The sequence below is a fragment of the Parasteatoda tepidariorum genome, chromosome 1 (genome assembly GCF_982258835.1).
Source record: "Parasteatoda tepidariorum strain Cologne lab strain chromosome 1, Ptep-v5.0, whole genome shotgun sequence".
Lineage (NCBI taxonomy): Eukaryota > Metazoa > Arthropoda > Arachnida > Araneae > Theridiidae > Parasteatoda > Parasteatoda tepidariorum.
Window position 1 is genome coordinate 17,330,001 of NC_141755.1, and position 19,221 is coordinate 17,349,221.

At 29.1% G+C, this 19,221-nt stretch overlaps 1 protein-coding gene across 8 annotated transcripts in view; it reads right to left on the reverse strand.

The window, feature by feature from the left end:
- Positions 1-1,651: 1,651 nt before the first annotated feature.
- The window catches only part of LOC107438690 (NAD-dependent protein deacetylase sirtuin-1), a 32,457-nt gene continuing 14,887 nt past the window's right edge, over positions 1,652-19,221 (reverse strand). For all 8 annotated transcript variants that reach the window (XM_087159794.1, XM_087159786.1, XM_087159807.1 and 5 more), the window contains exons 8-11: positions 14,916-15,105; positions 12,451-12,568; positions 9,964-10,340; positions 1,652-4,611 (exon numbers count right to left, since the gene is read on the reverse strand). In XM_087159794.1, the coding sequence (XP_087015920.1) occupies positions 4,343-4,611; positions 9,964-10,340; positions 12,451-12,568; positions 14,916-15,105 (954 nt within the window). In that variant the 3' untranslated portion in view covers positions 1,652-4,342. The remainder of the gene's footprint in view (positions 4,612-9,963; positions 10,341-12,450; positions 12,569-14,915; positions 15,106-19,221) is intronic.

Here is a 19,221-nt window from a genome sequence, read left to right on the forward strand (position 1 = left end):
TAAACAAACTGCCTAAATATTATTATAACTTATAATAGCAGAAAATTTTCACACTATGAAATATTTTTTAATATTATTTGCCTTTTTTATGAACCCAAACCTGGAGATCTGAAAATTACCACTAGTCTGGTGGAGATTTAAATAAACAACGGACCCTTTTTCCTACCATTTTCTTTTTTTGAAATTAGTTAATGGTGAAGTCAAGTCAGTATGTTTAACAAAACCTAGTCACATATTTAAGCTATTTTTATTGTTAAACTAATTTTTTAATCAGATATTTTAAAAGTGTTACACTAATTTTGATTGAAACTAATATAAAATTAAAACTTGTGTTCAATACCTTATGGCACCAATTAAAAAAACAGATTTTATTAGATTTGGTTTACAATGATTTTAAACTGTACAAACAATTCAATTTTAACTTATGAAACAAATAATCCTTCATAAGATGCCACTAAGTTTTTTTTTTTAAAAATATATATCATTCAAGTCTTAATATACACAAAATAATTATTAATAAAAATAATTGATTCAATCACTTTTGTATCATTTGCAGGTCTCAAAGTTTAACATATTAAATTATTGTAATTAAATAGCTCTCTCTTAGGGTTTTCAAGCCAAAAAAGCTGTATGCCCACCTAATAAACAATTCCCCCAGGCTTTGAAGTTTTTTTATTAATTTCCTACTGTCACTTTTGTCATTGAAAAAATTCCATTCTAAAAAAATGCTCCCCTAAAAAAAGCCATCCAAGACAACGTATATCAGGGGAAAACATTCTTCAGTATTTCTGGAAAATGACCACAGAAGTTCTATAACAGTGTCGGGCGAAGCTCTGAGTGAATATTATGGATTTTTCCAGACTTCTGTACTTTAATTTTTATAATAATTTTCTTAAATTAACTAGTGAGTAAAACATTATAAATCAACAAAAAAAGCTTACTTCAAATTTATGAGGTATAAAATGAACCACATAAATTTTAACCAAATTATATAAGTATATTTCTTAGGAAATACTATTTTTCATACATTCACTAAAAAGTGCCACGAGCTCGAAGACTAAAGCTGTTGGCAATAATCCCACGTTTTTTCGCTCTTAATAGGGACCAGAACCTTCCGTGAAAGCTGAAAAACTGCGAAGTAGTAGGAATTTTCATGTATGTGGGTACACGAATGTTTTAAATATATAAACAGTATTAACACTTTATACATTTAAGATAAAAATTACAACAATATACATATTTACTTAAACGTGTCAGTGCTAATTATTAAGAATTACGAAACCTTATACAGTAATAAAGGTTAATCAACCAATCATGCACCTTCATGAGAGACTGTGGTATATGTACTCTGAGTCAACTCATCTCTTAGTTTGACATGCAGGGATCCTTCTCTATTACGCATCAACATGAAACAATGCTCATTTCCGCAATGTGGCAGCAGACATGGTTTAACTTTTTGATGAATATTTTGGAAAAACCCGCGAAGCACTGAAGCCGCAAAACATGAAGAGCGAAGTGACGAGGGAACACTGTATTATCTTTTCTTTTTAAAAACTTGTAAGCTAAGTTTGACACACTGTAATACTCAAGTTAACAAATTTTAAATAGTTTCTGACTCCTTGAACCTAATCTTCAAAAGAAAAACAAGCAATTTTGATAAGTACATTTATTTAGTATGGAGAATAGTTACTAATCTTATGTAAAGATAGTTATGTTTAACATTCAGATGAATTTGAACAAAATAAAATTTTTAAAAAGAAATACAGAAGCGACATTTACAAAACTAAATTATAAATAAATAACACAGAAAATATATTATATAGAAGAATATTCATTAAAACTGTACAATTTAGGCAGGCAAAACCTATCCATTTTGTCACCTCAGATTTTCTTTCACCAAGAGACAAACCAAAGCTTTCACTAAAAAAGGAATAATTTTAACATAAATACACTACGAAATATTTTCCTATTACAATTAAATGGTAACACAAAATTCCATGTTTTCATATGGTTAGAAAATTATTGATAATATTCCGTGAAGACAAAATTTTCAGTTAAAATTAGTGCCATCTTGTGCGGGGTGAAAAAGGGGGAAATACATTTTTAATCTTTTGGAAAATATGTTAAAAAGGTTTAAATTTATTCAGTTTTTAGTGAAATTATATTTATCACTTGGGAAATCCAAAATTGCAAGCTATTATTTGCGTACAAACTCAAACAAGAAATGTCATTATAACAAAGAGCAAAAATGATTATATACAATAAGATAATGAAGTGATGATCAGAAATATGTTTTCCATTAGCATTTATGCAGATTGTTTCACAGAATGTACAGATTTTAAAAAAAAATAAGCAAAATGTAACAGAATCAAAACTTAGTGAAAGCAATCACAACACTTGAAAAACTTAAAAGTAAGCACAAATATTTTATATAAAATAGGACAGAAAGACCGATTAAAAATCAAGTTTTTAAAATAAAAAAAAATGACAAAATACAAATGCGCGAAAAAAAAAAGGAGGAGGATTCTAAGTCCTTTCCCATGAAATCTTTATCACACTTAAAACATGCTCAAGAACAATTTATTTCCTTTGACATGTTTTAAAACATTGCACCATTTCTCACTGCAACTGAAGCTATTTTTTACACTTAGAAGTTAAAAAAAAAATAAACTTAACAAAAAGGATTAAATATTATCTAAAACTGAAGCAATTCGAAACGATTATGAAAAAATTTAAGAGGAACATCTCACCAAAATTCACAACAGTAATGTGCAAGTTACAAAATCTTGTAACAATTAAAAATGGGGAAAGATAATGCAATAGTCATTTCACACAGAAGTGCAAGGTAATCGGCTTATAAGAGAAAATTTGAAAATTCAATAAGCACAAGCCTAATTTAAAATTCAAAAAGGGCAAACTTCAGCCGAATGCAATACTTTTATGTTAAAGCTGTCCGGTCTGTACTTGGAAAACATTATAATGTAACCCTAAATTTGAAATAAGAAGCATTTCAGAGGTCATTTAAAAAAAAAAAAAAATGCTTTGTCAGGAAAAAAATATCAATTTTTAAAATACAAGCGATTAGTTTTATCAATTCTGAAATTTGTTTATATTTAGCAAATAGAAGTTTCAAATTTTTTCTTACATTTTTGCATCCTTAGTAAAACTGCCATATCTGATAAATCTTTAAAAATAAACTTTTGGTCCCAATTTTTAACATGAATTTGAGTTTTATACAAATTCCTTACATTAAAAAAAAAAAGTGTGGAAATTAAAGGAAAAATAAGCATAAATATTAAACAGAAATCTTGTTTGGCACAATATAATAATAAATATCCAAAATTAGTATTTTACTTTGAATTGCAGGTATTTACTAATTAAATAAAAATAATAAAAAAAATCATTAAAAAGCACAAGTTACACGCTATAGCTCAATTTAATATGTGCAGAAATGATACATTAATATTTGCATACATTAAAGAGCAAACGTTTGAGTTTATGTACAAATGTGCAAAAAATAAAACCTATTATTGAATAATTACAGATTGAAAAGCCATACAATACGTCACACAGCTTTCTATTATACACAAAAAGAAACCTTTTTCATAACTCTGTTTTCCTTCTGCAAAATGATTTAAGAGTCCAATATCACAAATTCTTTTCCTTTTTTCAACTTTCTTAACACAAACACAAGTTTTCAATATAAAACATCACAAAAAGTATTTTTCTTTCTTTCTTTTTATTTTGAATAAATAATTTCTTTTTTGATGAACCAGTTTTTTAATTAGATACTTCAATTTTTAAGAAAAATAAAAACTTAAATTTAAAAATTAAACAGTTGTAAAAATTAACTGCACAGATAACATGCTATGGAGATGAAAATGTAGAAATATTATGTACAACTTGCAGGCATTATTATTTTTAGATTTAGGATTAAGGATAGCATGATTGTCCTCTATACATTTTTGCAATAAATACAGCAATCAATTCAATAACACCTGGACGAAATTCCCAATCACTTTCCTTATATTTTATGAATTGCAATTAATAAGATTTTTAATAACAAACTAGCATAGCAATAGTAATGCAACAAATCCAACATCTTTTTTTATACTTTAAAAATATTTTTTTCTTTTTAAAAATTTGATGCACGTGGACAGGTTTATTAATGATAGCATTGAAATGCAAGGATACTTTTAAAAACATTTTTTTTATCCATTACTAATACTTTTAAAATGAATAGAAAGGTTAACAGTACTGGTCTACTTTTACATAAATCAGTGAAAATCATTACAATAAAACTGCAGTTATATTTTACAACTAATATTGAAATAAGTATTTTCTATGTTTTGGGACTATCACTAGGATGTCCAGAGTCTGTATTTTCACTGACAACAGGTGATTGGATATGAACGTCATCCAGAGGTGTAAACTGATTTTGACGCATTACTTCTTCAGTGGGAAGATTTTCAGAAGTTGTAGGTCTTGAGGGAGAATCGCTATCTGATGAATAATCGGTGGATGTGCTACAACAATCGTCATCTTCGTCTTGATAAACTTCGGCACCTTCAAATATGTAACGACTTGGAGGAAAGTACAAGAAACTCTTATCTAAGTAAAGAAAGGAAACAAAGATAAAGAATTTAAACTAAAACTGGTCTATAAAATTTAAGAAAAGCATTATCATCCCTAAAAGATAAACTTGAACTAAAATTTTTAAGCAGATGTAAACACATTTGCAACTTTCGATTAATGAGAACTAGAAGCGCAGAAAATCTTAATATTTAAGAGGGAATTTTTATTTTTAGAAAAATTAATTTTAAAAAATCAGGTTCTGAGATGAAACAAGTCTGTTTGATAACAAATTTTTCAAAGTACAGTCGGACTACTGTTTAACGAATTTCCATTTAGCAAATTTCGAGGAACCAAGAAAATTTTGTAAATTTCTCTGTAAAATAACTTCCAAATAACAAAGCAAATTTTCTACTTAATGAATTCTTTGAGATTCACTTTCCCTAATTCCCAAAATATTTCAGAACAATTCAAACTTGTTAACGTATTTCATGGGGGAAATGACCTTTTATTGATTTTAGCAGTTACTTAACTATTAGGGAAAGCAGTAAAATGCCTTTCCCTTTTGTTTGCATTTCATGCATGAATCCATGCCAAAAATCAATTTATAAGAAAGCGTAACAGCATCAAACTATGATGTTACAGATCATACTATTCATAAAAGTTTTGCTAAAGCTGGATTCTTGGTCAGAGCAGAGAATTTGAAAAGTGCGAAGGACGAGGATGATATTATATTAAAAGAACTTAAAAAATGTGGGTACAGCTAAATGCCTGGTTTCTTAAGACAAGAGCCTTATCTTAGCGTCAGTGAGAAGTAGACGTACCGCTAATACCAACAAAATACTGTTTGTTAAGCTCAGCGTGAGCAGTCTGTCCAAACCGGACTATCTCAAATCGCGCATGCGTTAATAACTTAAACAAATATTTATTTTGAATTTGTATTGATTTGGTTACTGTCGACCAGTGCTTTAGAGAACATATAATGACTTTGTTCAAGAAAAAAACCCTTTATAGCTTAGCTAAATGAAGAAGCTACGTTTAATGTTAAAATTAAAATCTTGGCGCATTTCAATGCTCTGTTGGATGTTGTCTGCCATTGCTTCTGTAGCCAACGATACAGTGTAATTCGAATGCAGTTGATTCGGACATTAGTAGCCGTTCAAGCTGAGCGTTCGATGATGTATGCTGTCTAACTCACAAATTGATCAATCAGGAGTTAGTGCTCGCTTCAAGCTGACATTTTGTAATGCCGACCTGTCCTAAGATACCAGGCCTTCAGAGAGAACCACAAAATTGACAATGATGTACTGATAAATTATTTTCTTTTTGATTCTGAAGCGGCAGTCACAGAAACATTAACTGAATCAGATAATTTAGGACAGAGCGAAGAATAAAAACAATTTAGCAATAAATTCTAAGGAAGATGAAGAGGATGAAGACAGAAATGAAGAAATCATTAAACCTTCACATGAAATGTTAAAATCATTTGAAACAATTCAATAGCAGGTAATAATTTACAACATAAAGGTGTATCAATGGCTATTTTAATTATGTCTAGTCTTTATGAATTTAAAATCTGCTTTGTGTTAAGTATTTCAAATGATGATTTTCTATTTAACGAATTTTCCATATAAGGAGCTTTTTATAGGGTCTTAGCGACTTCGTTAGATACAGCTCCAACTGAATAAGTATTAAAAACTTTACTACCTGGGGATAATAGCTTTATTTTCTAACATACAAGTTAAATAAAAGATTATTTTTTCAGACTTGAAACCAAGTGAAAAGTAAAAATTTATTATAAAAAAAAAGCACAGAACTAAGCCAACTCTTTTATTGTTTATCATTCCTGAACTTAAAAACTTATAAGGTGAGAACATTTTAACCAGCTTACAACTGCATAAAAACCTGATGAGAACAATATACAAATAGATATGTGTAAAAACTTGATGAAATAGACAAACACACAATGTAGGGTCAAACAAAATTAGTAAGTTCTTGTTGAACAATTTGCTTTCTAGAAAATTTCACTAAAAAAATTGAGATTTTTAAATTTTTTTTAATAAACTTTACTAAATATTTAAATTTAGACAGAGCAATAAATTTAAAACTATTTAACTTAGTCTTATAATCAGGGTGTAAATGATTTTAATCAAATGATTAAAATCATGATTTAAATCAAATGATATTTTTAAAAAATCACTGATTTCAATCAAAAAAAAACTATTTTGTGTATAGTCTTGAACATTTTTTGTTTATTTTTCTAAGTTTCAAACATAAACAAGTAAGTAGACTGTTCTATATATTTCTCAGATTTCACTCATATAATTCAACATTTCTACTTTCAATGTGACGTACGTATGTATGTATGTCAACGGTATGTATGTCAGTGGATGGTTGGTCTAATATACACAATCAACCATTACTTTGTGCATGTGTTACTACTATGGAAGGTAATACTTATTTAGTAGACACAATCGACACATCCTTAACATCACATACTAGCCAAAATTTAGCTGCTGCAGTTACACAAACAATAATAAATGTAGAAAAAAAAATTTAAATGCCGTGTACGTAGCTTTGTTACTGATAATGCTTCAAATATGGCAAAAATGAGGGACGAATTAAATGCAAAATTTGATATAATATCATATGGCTGTTCAGCTCATTTGCTCAATCTTTTGGCAAAAGATTTGCAAGATTCCATGCCTAATGTAACAGAACATGTTTTACAAGTTATAACATATTTCCGAAATCATCAAATAATTAGAGCTAAATACAATGAGCTTAAAGGTACTGGATTAATTCGGCCAACTGAAGTGCGCTGGAATTCTATGTGTGATTCATTAGAAAGCTACATCAAGAATTGGTCAACTTTCACGCAAGTTTGTGAGGATAATAGGGATGATATCGACACCAATATCAGGTCAAAAGTCATGAATATGGCAATTAAAAGAAATGCAGAAGATATGCTTTTAATGTTAAAACCCATTTCTGTAGCATTATATAAAATGCAAAAAGATAATTGCAGTTTATCAAACGTTGTCAACATCTGGAAAAATTTAAAGGAAACTGAAAGATTCTAATAATAATTGCTGCAAAATTTTTTTTACTAAACGATATGAACAAGCGTTAACACCAGCTCATTTCCTAGCTTACCTCTTGGATCCTAATTCTGAAGTACAGTGTTTTCACTACAGCGCGAGAATCTCGCATATTTTTTTATTTTCTCGCATTAAAAAATTATTACCGCGAGAAATTCGCACAGTCTATAAACCAATTTCAAAATTCGCGAATTTCTCGCATTTTGAAAAAAAATTCTCATTTGCGCCATTTAGAATAAAATCCGTTTCACTCTTCTTCCTGGATCTTTTATTATTTTCAACATCTGCCCCATTATCTAGCTTCCCTATTTACCAGTATTGTTCAGAACCTTTAAGAACAACAGAACACCATCCTTCCGAACCACGGAACCTCTTTCAGAACGCATTTCTCTGCAACCACGTGTTTACCGTAGGTAAGGTTTCTTCATGTAAGACGTTCAAATTTTTTGCTCGTTAATGTAAGATGGACAAATACCTTGTAAAGCCAATATCTTCTACTCCGAAACGGACAAATGAAAATGAAACAAATGTGGGTAGAAACGATCAAAACGAAACAAATACGCATTTGAGCAACCTAATGAGAATAGCTGATGAAAAAGTAGATGTAGAACATTTTCCATATGATGATACAGCAAAAATATTCAATGCATTAAAAATTAGAAGATGTTAAAAATGCATTATAATGAAAGAAATTTTTTTTTTTCAAATCTCTTAGTGTTTTTTTTTTTCAATTTTTGAAATCTCACTTAACTTTTTAAAATCTAACCCTGTTTTTGAGAAAGGGTGAGAAATTCTCACCCATTTTTTTTCTGAAATGAAAACACTGGAAGTACAATGTTTAACACTAAATGAAAAAGATCAAACTGTAAACTTTGTTAAAGAAAAGTATGGAGAAACCTCCTTATTAAGTATTTTGCTAAAATTCATTGTATGCTCTCCTCCGTTTAATGGAACTTTGTTTGATAAAGAATCTTAAACATCTTGGAATGGTGGAAATCAATTGCGCTTCTAAAGAACTGTGTAGGTCAAAAAGAGTTTGATGCAATACAGCTGTTATGTACTGCAAAAGGAACAACTGCAGGGATAGAGAGGATGTTTTCCACTTTTGGACTTGTACATACTAAACTACGGAATCAATTGGGTGTAGAAAAGGCAGCTAAATTAGTCCTTATGTTTAAATCTTTAAATAAAACTAATTAAATGATTGTTTAAATAATTTGATATTGTAGATGTAGAATTAATAATTATCACATATTGTTTGATAAACAATTTCTTTCTTGATTTGTAGTTTGAAATCACTTTGTTATTGTTTATTTCTTATTTCACCTTTTGCTTTTAAATTATTAAGAAATATTTTGTTGATAATGGTTAGTAATGTTTATTTCCAATGTATACCATAAGTAACGATAGTAATACAATACAACTTTAAATCTATGGTACACAAAATTGATTATTTTCCATAGAATTGAAATTATAAAAAAATCATGATTAAAATCAAAAAAATCCGATTAAAATAAAAAAAAATCCGATTTTTTTGGTATTTTAAAAAAAAATCATGACTGCTTATAATTAAAAATATAGTTAATATTTATTAAGTTAATATTCATTGTTAATTACACCATTAAAAATCTATTCATGGGCAGGATATGAAGCAGTTTAAGGTAATTCCGTATCAAATGAAGAAATTAAAAAAAAAATTTTTTTTTTAGGTCAACTATCCAGATACTTACAGGAATACAATTGTAACCTAGAGGACGTAAATCTACAGGAATACAATTGTAAAATTTGAACAAACTCACTGCTAAAAAAAAAATTTAATATTTTTTCCCCAGAAAAACTGAATTTTAAAATTATTTGAAAAATTTAATTTAAATTAACAAATAGATTACATATTCAATAAAATGCTATTAAAAACTGAACAAAATTAAACAAAATGTAGCTCTCTGGGTCATTTAGCATTCAAAGTAGACTGAGTTTTTTTATTTATTTTTTTTTATATCTATTTTATTGTTTCTTGCGCTTGGTTGATTGGGTACACTACCAATTATTTGCTTATTCTGAATAGTCAGTGCTACGTTCTTTGTTATTCATTTTGTTAAAAAATAACAAAAACTTTTAGGATTATAACTTGAGACAATCGTTTCGGGCCATACTGCTTAATGATATGGGTAATATATATTATTTAATGCTCCTACACTTTTCAGTTATAGGAAGACTACTGTATTTATTATTATAGGACCATACATTCTGCAAAAATGTGAAACTGTCAAAAGTTAAAAAATATATGTACCAGGCAATCTTTTTGATAAACTTTCCCTACTACTGAGTGGCCAGAAACTGGAATATGCATTTCCTAACTCAGGTAATTCTTGATTAGTAGAACAAGGATCAGTGAGGGGTTTCTCTTGATTGGAGCCGTCTTCACTATCATCTAGTTTAATGGCTGACAGACCTTTGTATTCGCAGCTGTTGCTTTCATCGTTTTGTGGTAAGTTACGTGATTCACCGGTGGTAATTGAGTGGTTGTTATTTACTTCAGCTGCACTTTGACAATCTGCAGAAGTGTCCTCATTATGAGGCGGAAGATCAGATGGAGGTGGAAGGGCATTAATTTCTTTTAAATGTTGACGAGGTATGGTATCATCAATTTTCCATTCATCTTCCAACCTGAAAGAATAAATTAGAAATATGTAGAGACAATCAAATAAGTCAGAGGTAGCAGCACAATTTTTTAAAATTTTAGGATTATAGAGAGGTTTTGGTTAGGATTAAAACAGGTTACATTGTAGTTTATTACATAACAGAAAATTATTCCTATTCATATATATTCCACACACACACACATATATATTCCTATCCATATACAGATATCTCAGAAGTGATGAGTAAAAAAAAAAAATTCCTAAATATATCAAGTCAAAAATGAAATCTTTGAAGTGTAAAAATGAACAGTTTCAATTTTACATATTACCTATCTAAAACTAAGTGCATAATCCTCAAACAGCAGTACCACCACTATTTTTATTTAGCATCCAATAGGGTTGGTTGGCCATTTCTTTTAAACCTCTCAAACTTTTGAAGAAATGTTTTCCTTTATGAGATCGAACAAAACATCTCCCGATATCCCCAAAACTTCAAAACATAAATCAAACTTTGTGGAATATACATCACCAGCAACTGATTCTAACCATTCTTTTAGAAAAATACAGTTTAGTTCTTTTTCAAACCAATCATTCAAGAATTTGATCTGCCATCTTCTAATGGTATCAATTGAAACAGCAGGAAATGTATCGAAAACATTTATGCTACTAAATAAACAAAGGAAAATGTAAATAACAGCCGGCAAACACACATTGTTTTACACCAAAGAGAGATTCCAGATCAATCGGAACAAATTAACTGTACCGAGGTCTGAGAACAATAAAGGCTTCTGAAAGCAATATTTTGACATCACTAGCCAAAGAGTTCTGGAACTATATCTTTTCATTACAAAGTAGTATTTCATCAGAAAAGCGTGAATTGTTTCATTTTTAATGTCAAATATTAAATTAAGTGAGAAAAAAAATATGATTAAAAAAGGAAAACATTTAAAAAAATATCAATCGAAATGTGGAATTTTTCAAAAAAATAATCATAACAGATGTTAGAATTAACTAGAATCTTAGCAACTGATCATCTATTCTAAGCTTGGTTATAGTCAAAATCAGAGTCCCTGACATTTCCAGGTTTTTCCAGACTAGTTGGAGCTCTGTCAAATACAGCTGAAATTGTTAACATCGATGCAGCAGCACTCGCATTACTATTAATGTAATAAAATATGAATCATTATTAATTATAATCAAAAACGTTAAATTGACCTCTTGCTTTGTTAATACATATTAGTGAAGGTTAGAAGACTTTTCAAGTAATGGGTTTTTGTCAATGCATACATAATTTGACTAACTAGCAGCAGGAAGCTATGCACTGAAGGTTAGAATCTTCTCAAACTGTGGAAGCAATTTAATATATTGGTGAATGTTATGTCTAAAATAAATTCTTGAAGAGATGGAGTGACCAAGGGAGTATTATGCCCAGATCCTTTTTCTGTGTCATCTTTTTGACGGAAACTTCACTTTACTTTGTAGTAGTGATGCTTGCCCAACATAACCACACATTACATGTTAACTTTTTGATTCCAAGACTGCACTACCAGGCATAAGATTCAAGCTGTTGTAACTTAATCGAAAACAGACCATCAAGAGAACTACAATTGTTACAAAGAATCACGAGGAGCATGTGTAATGAACAAAGGTACACAAAGAGTGGACAAAAAGTAGTGAGTGAGTAGCTCCCGTAAAATTCCTATTTATTTATCAGTCCATTTTTCAACAGATATTTTGTAAAACTGTGTCTTATAATCTCTCATATATATATATATATATATTTGAAATGAATATAATTACAATAAGGCACAAATAAATTATTAATTATCAACAACAAATGGTTCTTTGGGATAACCCTAATATTTAATTTCTTCTGAAAAAGATCGCGTTTAAATACCCACAATATTAGTGCAATAATTAGTAAATCCCTGCAATATTTTGGAAAGTATTTTAAAATAATTTACGTTATGAAACATCCAATTGATAATTAAACTTACACCATTCCTTTACAGCATATACTTAGAGTATACATAGGACGGCGAACATCATTTGAAATAATCATATACAAAAATGAGTAATGCAAAAGATAATTTTGCAACATTTAAAACTAGAAGAGAAACAAAATCAAGCCTTACCTTCGACACAATTCACCTATAATGACATCACAATCTCCAAGTAATTCTATATCAAAATTTAGCTGTTTTAAAGGTTCTCTATTAATTAAAATCTGTGGAACATTAGTTGGTATAGAACCTAAGGAATAAAAATAAAATTAAGAATTTACCATAAAAAGCAAAGAATTAAAAGTTTCACTAGATGAATACTAAGCAACATTCCAACAAAGCTTAAGAACTGATATAGGAATAGGACACTAATTCATTCGACATTATTTTAATGAGGTAGATTAAAGCTTTTTGCCACTCTTCAACATTCTAATATAGATTTTTATTTTATTTTATAACCATTTATTTTATATCAGCAAACCAAATTTATGGATTTACTACTTATGTCTAACTACGTAGCTTTGTAATTTTGAACCCAATCTTGACGGAACTAACCCGCATTTGCATTACATGGAGAGGAAGATCACCAGAACATGCCATGTTTAGCCTGGCAGACTAACTCATGATCAGTCGACCACTGACCGGATGCAAAATTCGTAATGACCAGCCATCGCTGGGATTCGAACCAGGTTCAATTCATTGGGAGGTGAACGCTTTATCACCTGAGTCATTGCAGCTTTTTTTTTTTTTTTTTTTTTTAAATAAAACAGTCTTTGAGCAATTTTCAATTCAAACAGTCAATTTTGGGTTTACGACTACAAATGTTCAACTTCGTAGCCTTTTAATTTTGAACCAATGCAGAAGATAAAGCAACTCCTGGATCAGTACCCCCAGAGGTATATGTGATAGGAATACGGAAGATTTGCAATCAGACAAATTTAACATGCATCTCTCCCCATTTACAACACGGGGAGCCTTCGGCTGGCGGGGATCAAATCCACAACATCTTGGACACGGAACCAGTTCCCTATCAATCGGGCTATTCCAGACCTCGAAGTAAGTTGTCGGATTTACTTATATCTCTCTTAGTGTACTAGTCTTCCACAAGATTCGCAATTATATTTTATAGAAAATTACACTGAAAAATTATGCCAATCTACTTGAGCACTTTAACCATTCTTAAACAACAAAGACAATTTAAGGCAGGGGAAAAACTCCCATAACACATTCTAATGATGACACTAGTTAACCTTTTTATTCTCCACTTGAATTATAAAGTATCAAGCATATTAAATGATATAAAATTAATAAATGCTAATATTTAAGGCAGCATTCTCCTTGCTCATTTAAATTTAGGCACCAAAAGTCAAAAAGTGCTTTTTTTTTCAGACTCATTTTCATACTTTACAAGAAATTTAACTGCAAAAATTCTAAATAGGTGCAACATATAATTAAGACTTATTTTCACACAAATCCACGACTATAAAAGGCTTTAAAAAAAATTTCGTAATTGTATGTTTCAGGGAGAAGAGAGGCTAAAATAGGAATTAAATGAAAGTTGATTTTACATATTATGAATAAGATGTTAGTTGAGTGTTTTTTAAAATTATTAAGCTGATTGTTTTTGTATCTTTATTTTCAACATTTTTATTTGCAATTATTTAACACTTTCTACACCAAAAATTTGGATTTTTCACAGAAGTGGAGAAAACAGAGAAATATCAAAATAGTAATTCAATAAGAACAAATTAATTCATTATTTTCAATTTAATATGCAAGTTTACTTATACAGGGGTGATTGTGAGCCCAAGTCAAAATTCCAGAAAATTTCTTGGGGGGGGGGGGGGGGAAACAGTTTACATTGAAAAATTAGAAAAAATTTAAAGGTCTTTTTTTTCCCTTTCTCTCAACATTTCTCAGTTTACTTAATATATTTAAAATTTTGCATACACCTATACCATTTACATATACCTACCTGGAGAAGAAATTAAAATTTACAAATATGTCTTTCTTTTATGAGTTTATGATCATAACAACTATTTACTGATAAAAAATGAAAATTAATCATGAATATAAGCTTATAAAGTATCTCTCTGGCTCTCCCTTACAAACAAATAAAATAGTGTTTTTAAATTTCACCTATGAAAATTTGATTTCCGGCAACTTCTGTGATCAATGATTTTTTGAAACTTCTGGACCTTCGATCTCCAGAAACTTCCGGATCACTGTTAGGGAAAAAATCTGGAAATCTGTATTTTTTCCAGAGCACAATCTCCCCTGCTTATAAATACTTAATTTATAATAGCTAACAATTATCCTTGCACCTAAATTGAATCTTTGGTGAAAAAGGGTTTTTGACATGGTTAAAACCATGGTTAGAATCAGATAAAAAATGCCATCCTCATCATTAAAATCGGATGATGTGATATAGTTTAAGATCTTTTCCATAAAATGTCTGAATTCCATATGAGATATAAACAATGAATCCTGATGTGTTCAAATTATACAGAAAAATCGGGATTATCTCAGAACTACGAATTCTGATTAATGTGTCAAAATTAAACGATAATAAATTTTAATGCATAAAATTTACTTACTAGGAATCATTGCAACTGGCCGTACTTTCAAAGAAGAACCCATGACAATTAGAAGATCACAAGTTTCTTTATCGTGAGCCAAAGCATCATGAAATTCATCAGACAATCCTTCGCCAAAGAAAACTATATCAGGTTTCATAATACCTCTGGTACCAGCTTCTGCTGGACAAATAGGGCAATATGGAATCCTCTGAAATATAAGAAATAACATTAAGTATTACATTAAAAAACAGTAAGGAACATCTGAGGTTAACCTTCTTTAACAAAACAGAAATAGTTTTACAGTAATGCAACAGTAAAACTATAAAAAACTGTAACTGTAAAAAACACTATACACTAAACTGTAAAAACTGATAATCAATAAATAGTAGAGTTTTGGAACAATTCGGCACAATTTGGGAGAAAGAACTACAGTTAGCAGTAAGGTGAACTTTATGCAACCATTCTAACCCTGGAATTTGGTTCGCAAAATTAAAGGTAACAAAACAAAGAGAAAAAGATCCCTTATAAACTTAAATTCCATTAAGTTCAAAACAAAATTAGAAATTCAAGAAGGATAAAACAATAAGTTAATAAAAATATGGCCTCTACTAGCAAACCAAATTTTAACTCCACAGCTCTCTGGTCTTAAATTATAGTCTGCACTAATTAATTAGCATATGTTAGGACACCCCCGCTAACTATTAAGATGGAAAGTGAAGATCCAATCATTAGATCAAAAGTTATGGAAGGTGGTAAGATTTATTATTATTTTTTTTGTGCACACTGTACATTTCTATTCTTGGTATATCTTTTACAACTGTACTTACACAATACAAAGGATGTATGTCATAGATGTTAAGTCGTACACCTAAAACACAGATGCGGCTTTTACAATTTTAAAATACGGGTAAATCAAATTATAAAAAAATAACTTGTCTTTTATTAATAGCACATGCAAATTTAATAAAATTTAAAATACAAATATTCAGAAACATAAGTTGGAATAGGTAAAATGAGTTTATTATAGTGTGCCCAGAAACATTGGTTATTTAAGAAGTAAAAGAGACCATTCCATAGCAGCCCAGAACCAAGCAAGATCAGAAATGTCATTGCATGCCACTAGAGACGCTTATTATGAACTCTCTGTTGCACCTGTTTAAAGTCACACAAGCAAGATCCTAATACATAAGATTCTAGCCTTAGATTTGTCATGCAATTACCAATTCTTATATGCCCATGTAAGGAAGAAAAAATTTTAAAAAATGTTAGTCTTTCAGAAACTTAAAATGAATAATGCTAGTAATTTATTTTGTGTCATTTTTTTTTATTTTATTTGTTAAATGAACACTTAGATATAAAATACCTAATAATTTATATCATTACATTATATAATAATTTATAAATATAAAATTTTTTTATTTTTCTTTATTTGAGAGTAACTGTGGTGATCCTTTTTGACATCACACTTCCTAATTGTGGTTTCTAAAGTGACATCCAAACTAGGAAAAGTTTAGCCAGAAACATATTTTTGAAATGTAAACTTTTATTCAGGTTCTATGCAATCCATTTTAGAAAGTTTCTCATACAAAACTGCTCCTGCATATGAATAACACATTCCTTATTTAACTTATATTTGATTGTGATGTAGCAATATCATTCTGAATGTATATAATATATTCTGAATACATAAAATTGAGTGAATATTAGTTTTAAAATTAATTTAAATTTAGTTTTTATAGAACTAAAGGGTTAAAAAAATAGAGCTTCAAATTAGCATGGTTCTCTAAGTTTTATAAAATATATGACAGCTTAATGTTTCAATATTTTCATATATTAAGTTTAAATAGGATTTGGAAACTTCTATACTTATGGAAAAAAGTAGTCTGCAAAAAAAAAAAAAAAAATCTAAACAAGGTTTTAAATATTTCATCAATTATGCTAAACATTATTATCAATATAATATTTCATTCTATCCCTTTATACCAAGTTTTTGAAAAAACTGAAAATAAATTCTTCAAGGAAGGAAAAAATTATTAATTTAATTTTTCAGTTAATTAAATGCATATCATTTATGGAGGTTTAACAGGGAAAAAATGCAAAAATATTTCAACATTCTCTTTTTTTATTTAATAAAACTTGTTTTAGTCAAAATTTTAACATAATTCACATCTCAACATTTAAACATCTTATAATATTCTTTTTAAAACTGAGTTTTTTAAAGTTGAAAAAAACAAAAACTTTTTGGTAATGCTAACGATAACTGTTCTAATAAAAAGGAATAAAAAAATTAATCCAAATTTTATTTATACTGAAAGTTTAAAATGTATTGTTGTCAATAGAAAAAATCCTCATAGATAACTTTTTTTGCTTATTATCAGGGTTCATACAGAGATTAGAAGAAATCCAAGGAGTCCAAAATTTTAAGGACTTATCAAAAATTTAAAAACTTTGTTTTATGTTAACTAGACAGCTTTTTTTTAAAAATTAAATAGCAGTTATTATAGGGAACTGCAAAAATTTACATTTTGCACATTTTTTCTAGCCCTTTTGAAATAAATTTTGACTTTATTTTTCTTGATGAAGTTTGACAAAGTTATCACTTACACATAAATACATTTTCCAGTTTCAAATATTTTAATAAATCTTGTTAAAGATTAACATAAAAGCCTACCATTCTTATATTTTTTAACTTGAATACATAAGAAAATCTAATAAATTTCAATAAAAAAAACAGTAAATTATTAATTAAGTTTGCTTGTAACATGTAAAATTAATTGCTTTTTTCTTCTAACTCTTGCTTGCAATTAAATTTTTTATCTTTTAAGTTTTTCTTAAACTATTAGATTTTGACAGGTAAGGCGCATCATTTAGTTCCCCTATTTGAACAACAAATTCATCAGCAGACTTAGTAAGTTCATCTATGCAACACAATAATCGAAAGAGTTTCCAAGGACTAATTTGTAAATCTAAGTAGTTCCAAGTACTCCTTGGAGACTTTTTTGTACGCACCCTGCTTATTATGGAACCACTTATTTAGATTGAACACTTATAAAAGTATTAAAACCAAGTAGTTAGCTTAAAAATTAGTTTAAAAATAGGAAATAATTTTTTTTTTTTGTAAAACTGCTTTTTTTTAAAAAAAATCTATTTCCAACATGTTTTTCCTTGTTATTCACTTAATCACTTCACTTTTAAGGATTTGTGTAGAATGTCATCTCTTCCGTGTTCTACAGGTGCACCCATTTTCCCTTTAAACTTATACCAATATTTATTCCATGCTCTATATACACATAGTAAAACAACTGCATTTTAATTTTTACTACTTTCCAGATTCTCACTCTGAAATATCTGACAGCATAAAATTTCTTATACGTGATGTATTAGGAGCACCAACTTAATATACTCCTAGCACTGGTGCAATTTTGTTAGCTAAAACTTATTAAATCACCAAAATATTTGAAAAATTTTAAATCTAAGACATTAAAAGAAAAGAAATTTAAAACTCAGCATCAAATTTGTCAATTTTGTACAGGGTATCTGCTGCATTTTAGATTTTCAAATTCATGACTAATTCCAAGGATTTTTCGTGACTTTACGAAGTTACTATTTTTTCCGAGAAAAACACAATAGTAAATTTAAAAAAGCATCATAATAACATTAATTGAAATTATAGGTGTAACCAAAACTGTTATACTCTACATCAGTGGTGGGGAAACTTTTTTTAAGACGGGCCATTTGTAATAACTAGACAATCGCAGCGGGCCAAAGAATAATGCTTAATCGTTAAAAAATTTATGTGTTCTATAAACATATACATATATTATTACATACACTTATTATTTTAATAGTAAAAAAGTAAAAGGTAAGAAAATTATAAGCACAAAATATAAAATGAATTTAGTGTAGCTCTTGATGTGAAGTATTATCACTTTATTTTCTGGTGTCATTACTGGTTGATGGTGCATGAGAAAAATGAAATGCAAGGATTGTTCGGGAATTGGATTTTTCCGGTTCTTTCGAGAAAACAGAACAATGAATCGAAAATGCGAGAGTGTCTGGAAGTTTCGAGCGAAGATGAGTCATCTGTTTAGGTCGGATGGATTTGTCCAGAATACTATTGTGTTTTGAATATCGCCGCAGGTAGTTTTTATGCGGGTCGTCACATTACGAAGTAAGAACGCGTTCAAACATTCTCACGACGGCACTCTTAAACGGGCCGGATTAAACCTTTCCGCGGGCCGGACTTGGCTCGCGGGCCGTAGTTTGTCCATCACTGCTCTACATCTTCATATTTATAGATTTTTAATTTAAAAAACAGAGAAAA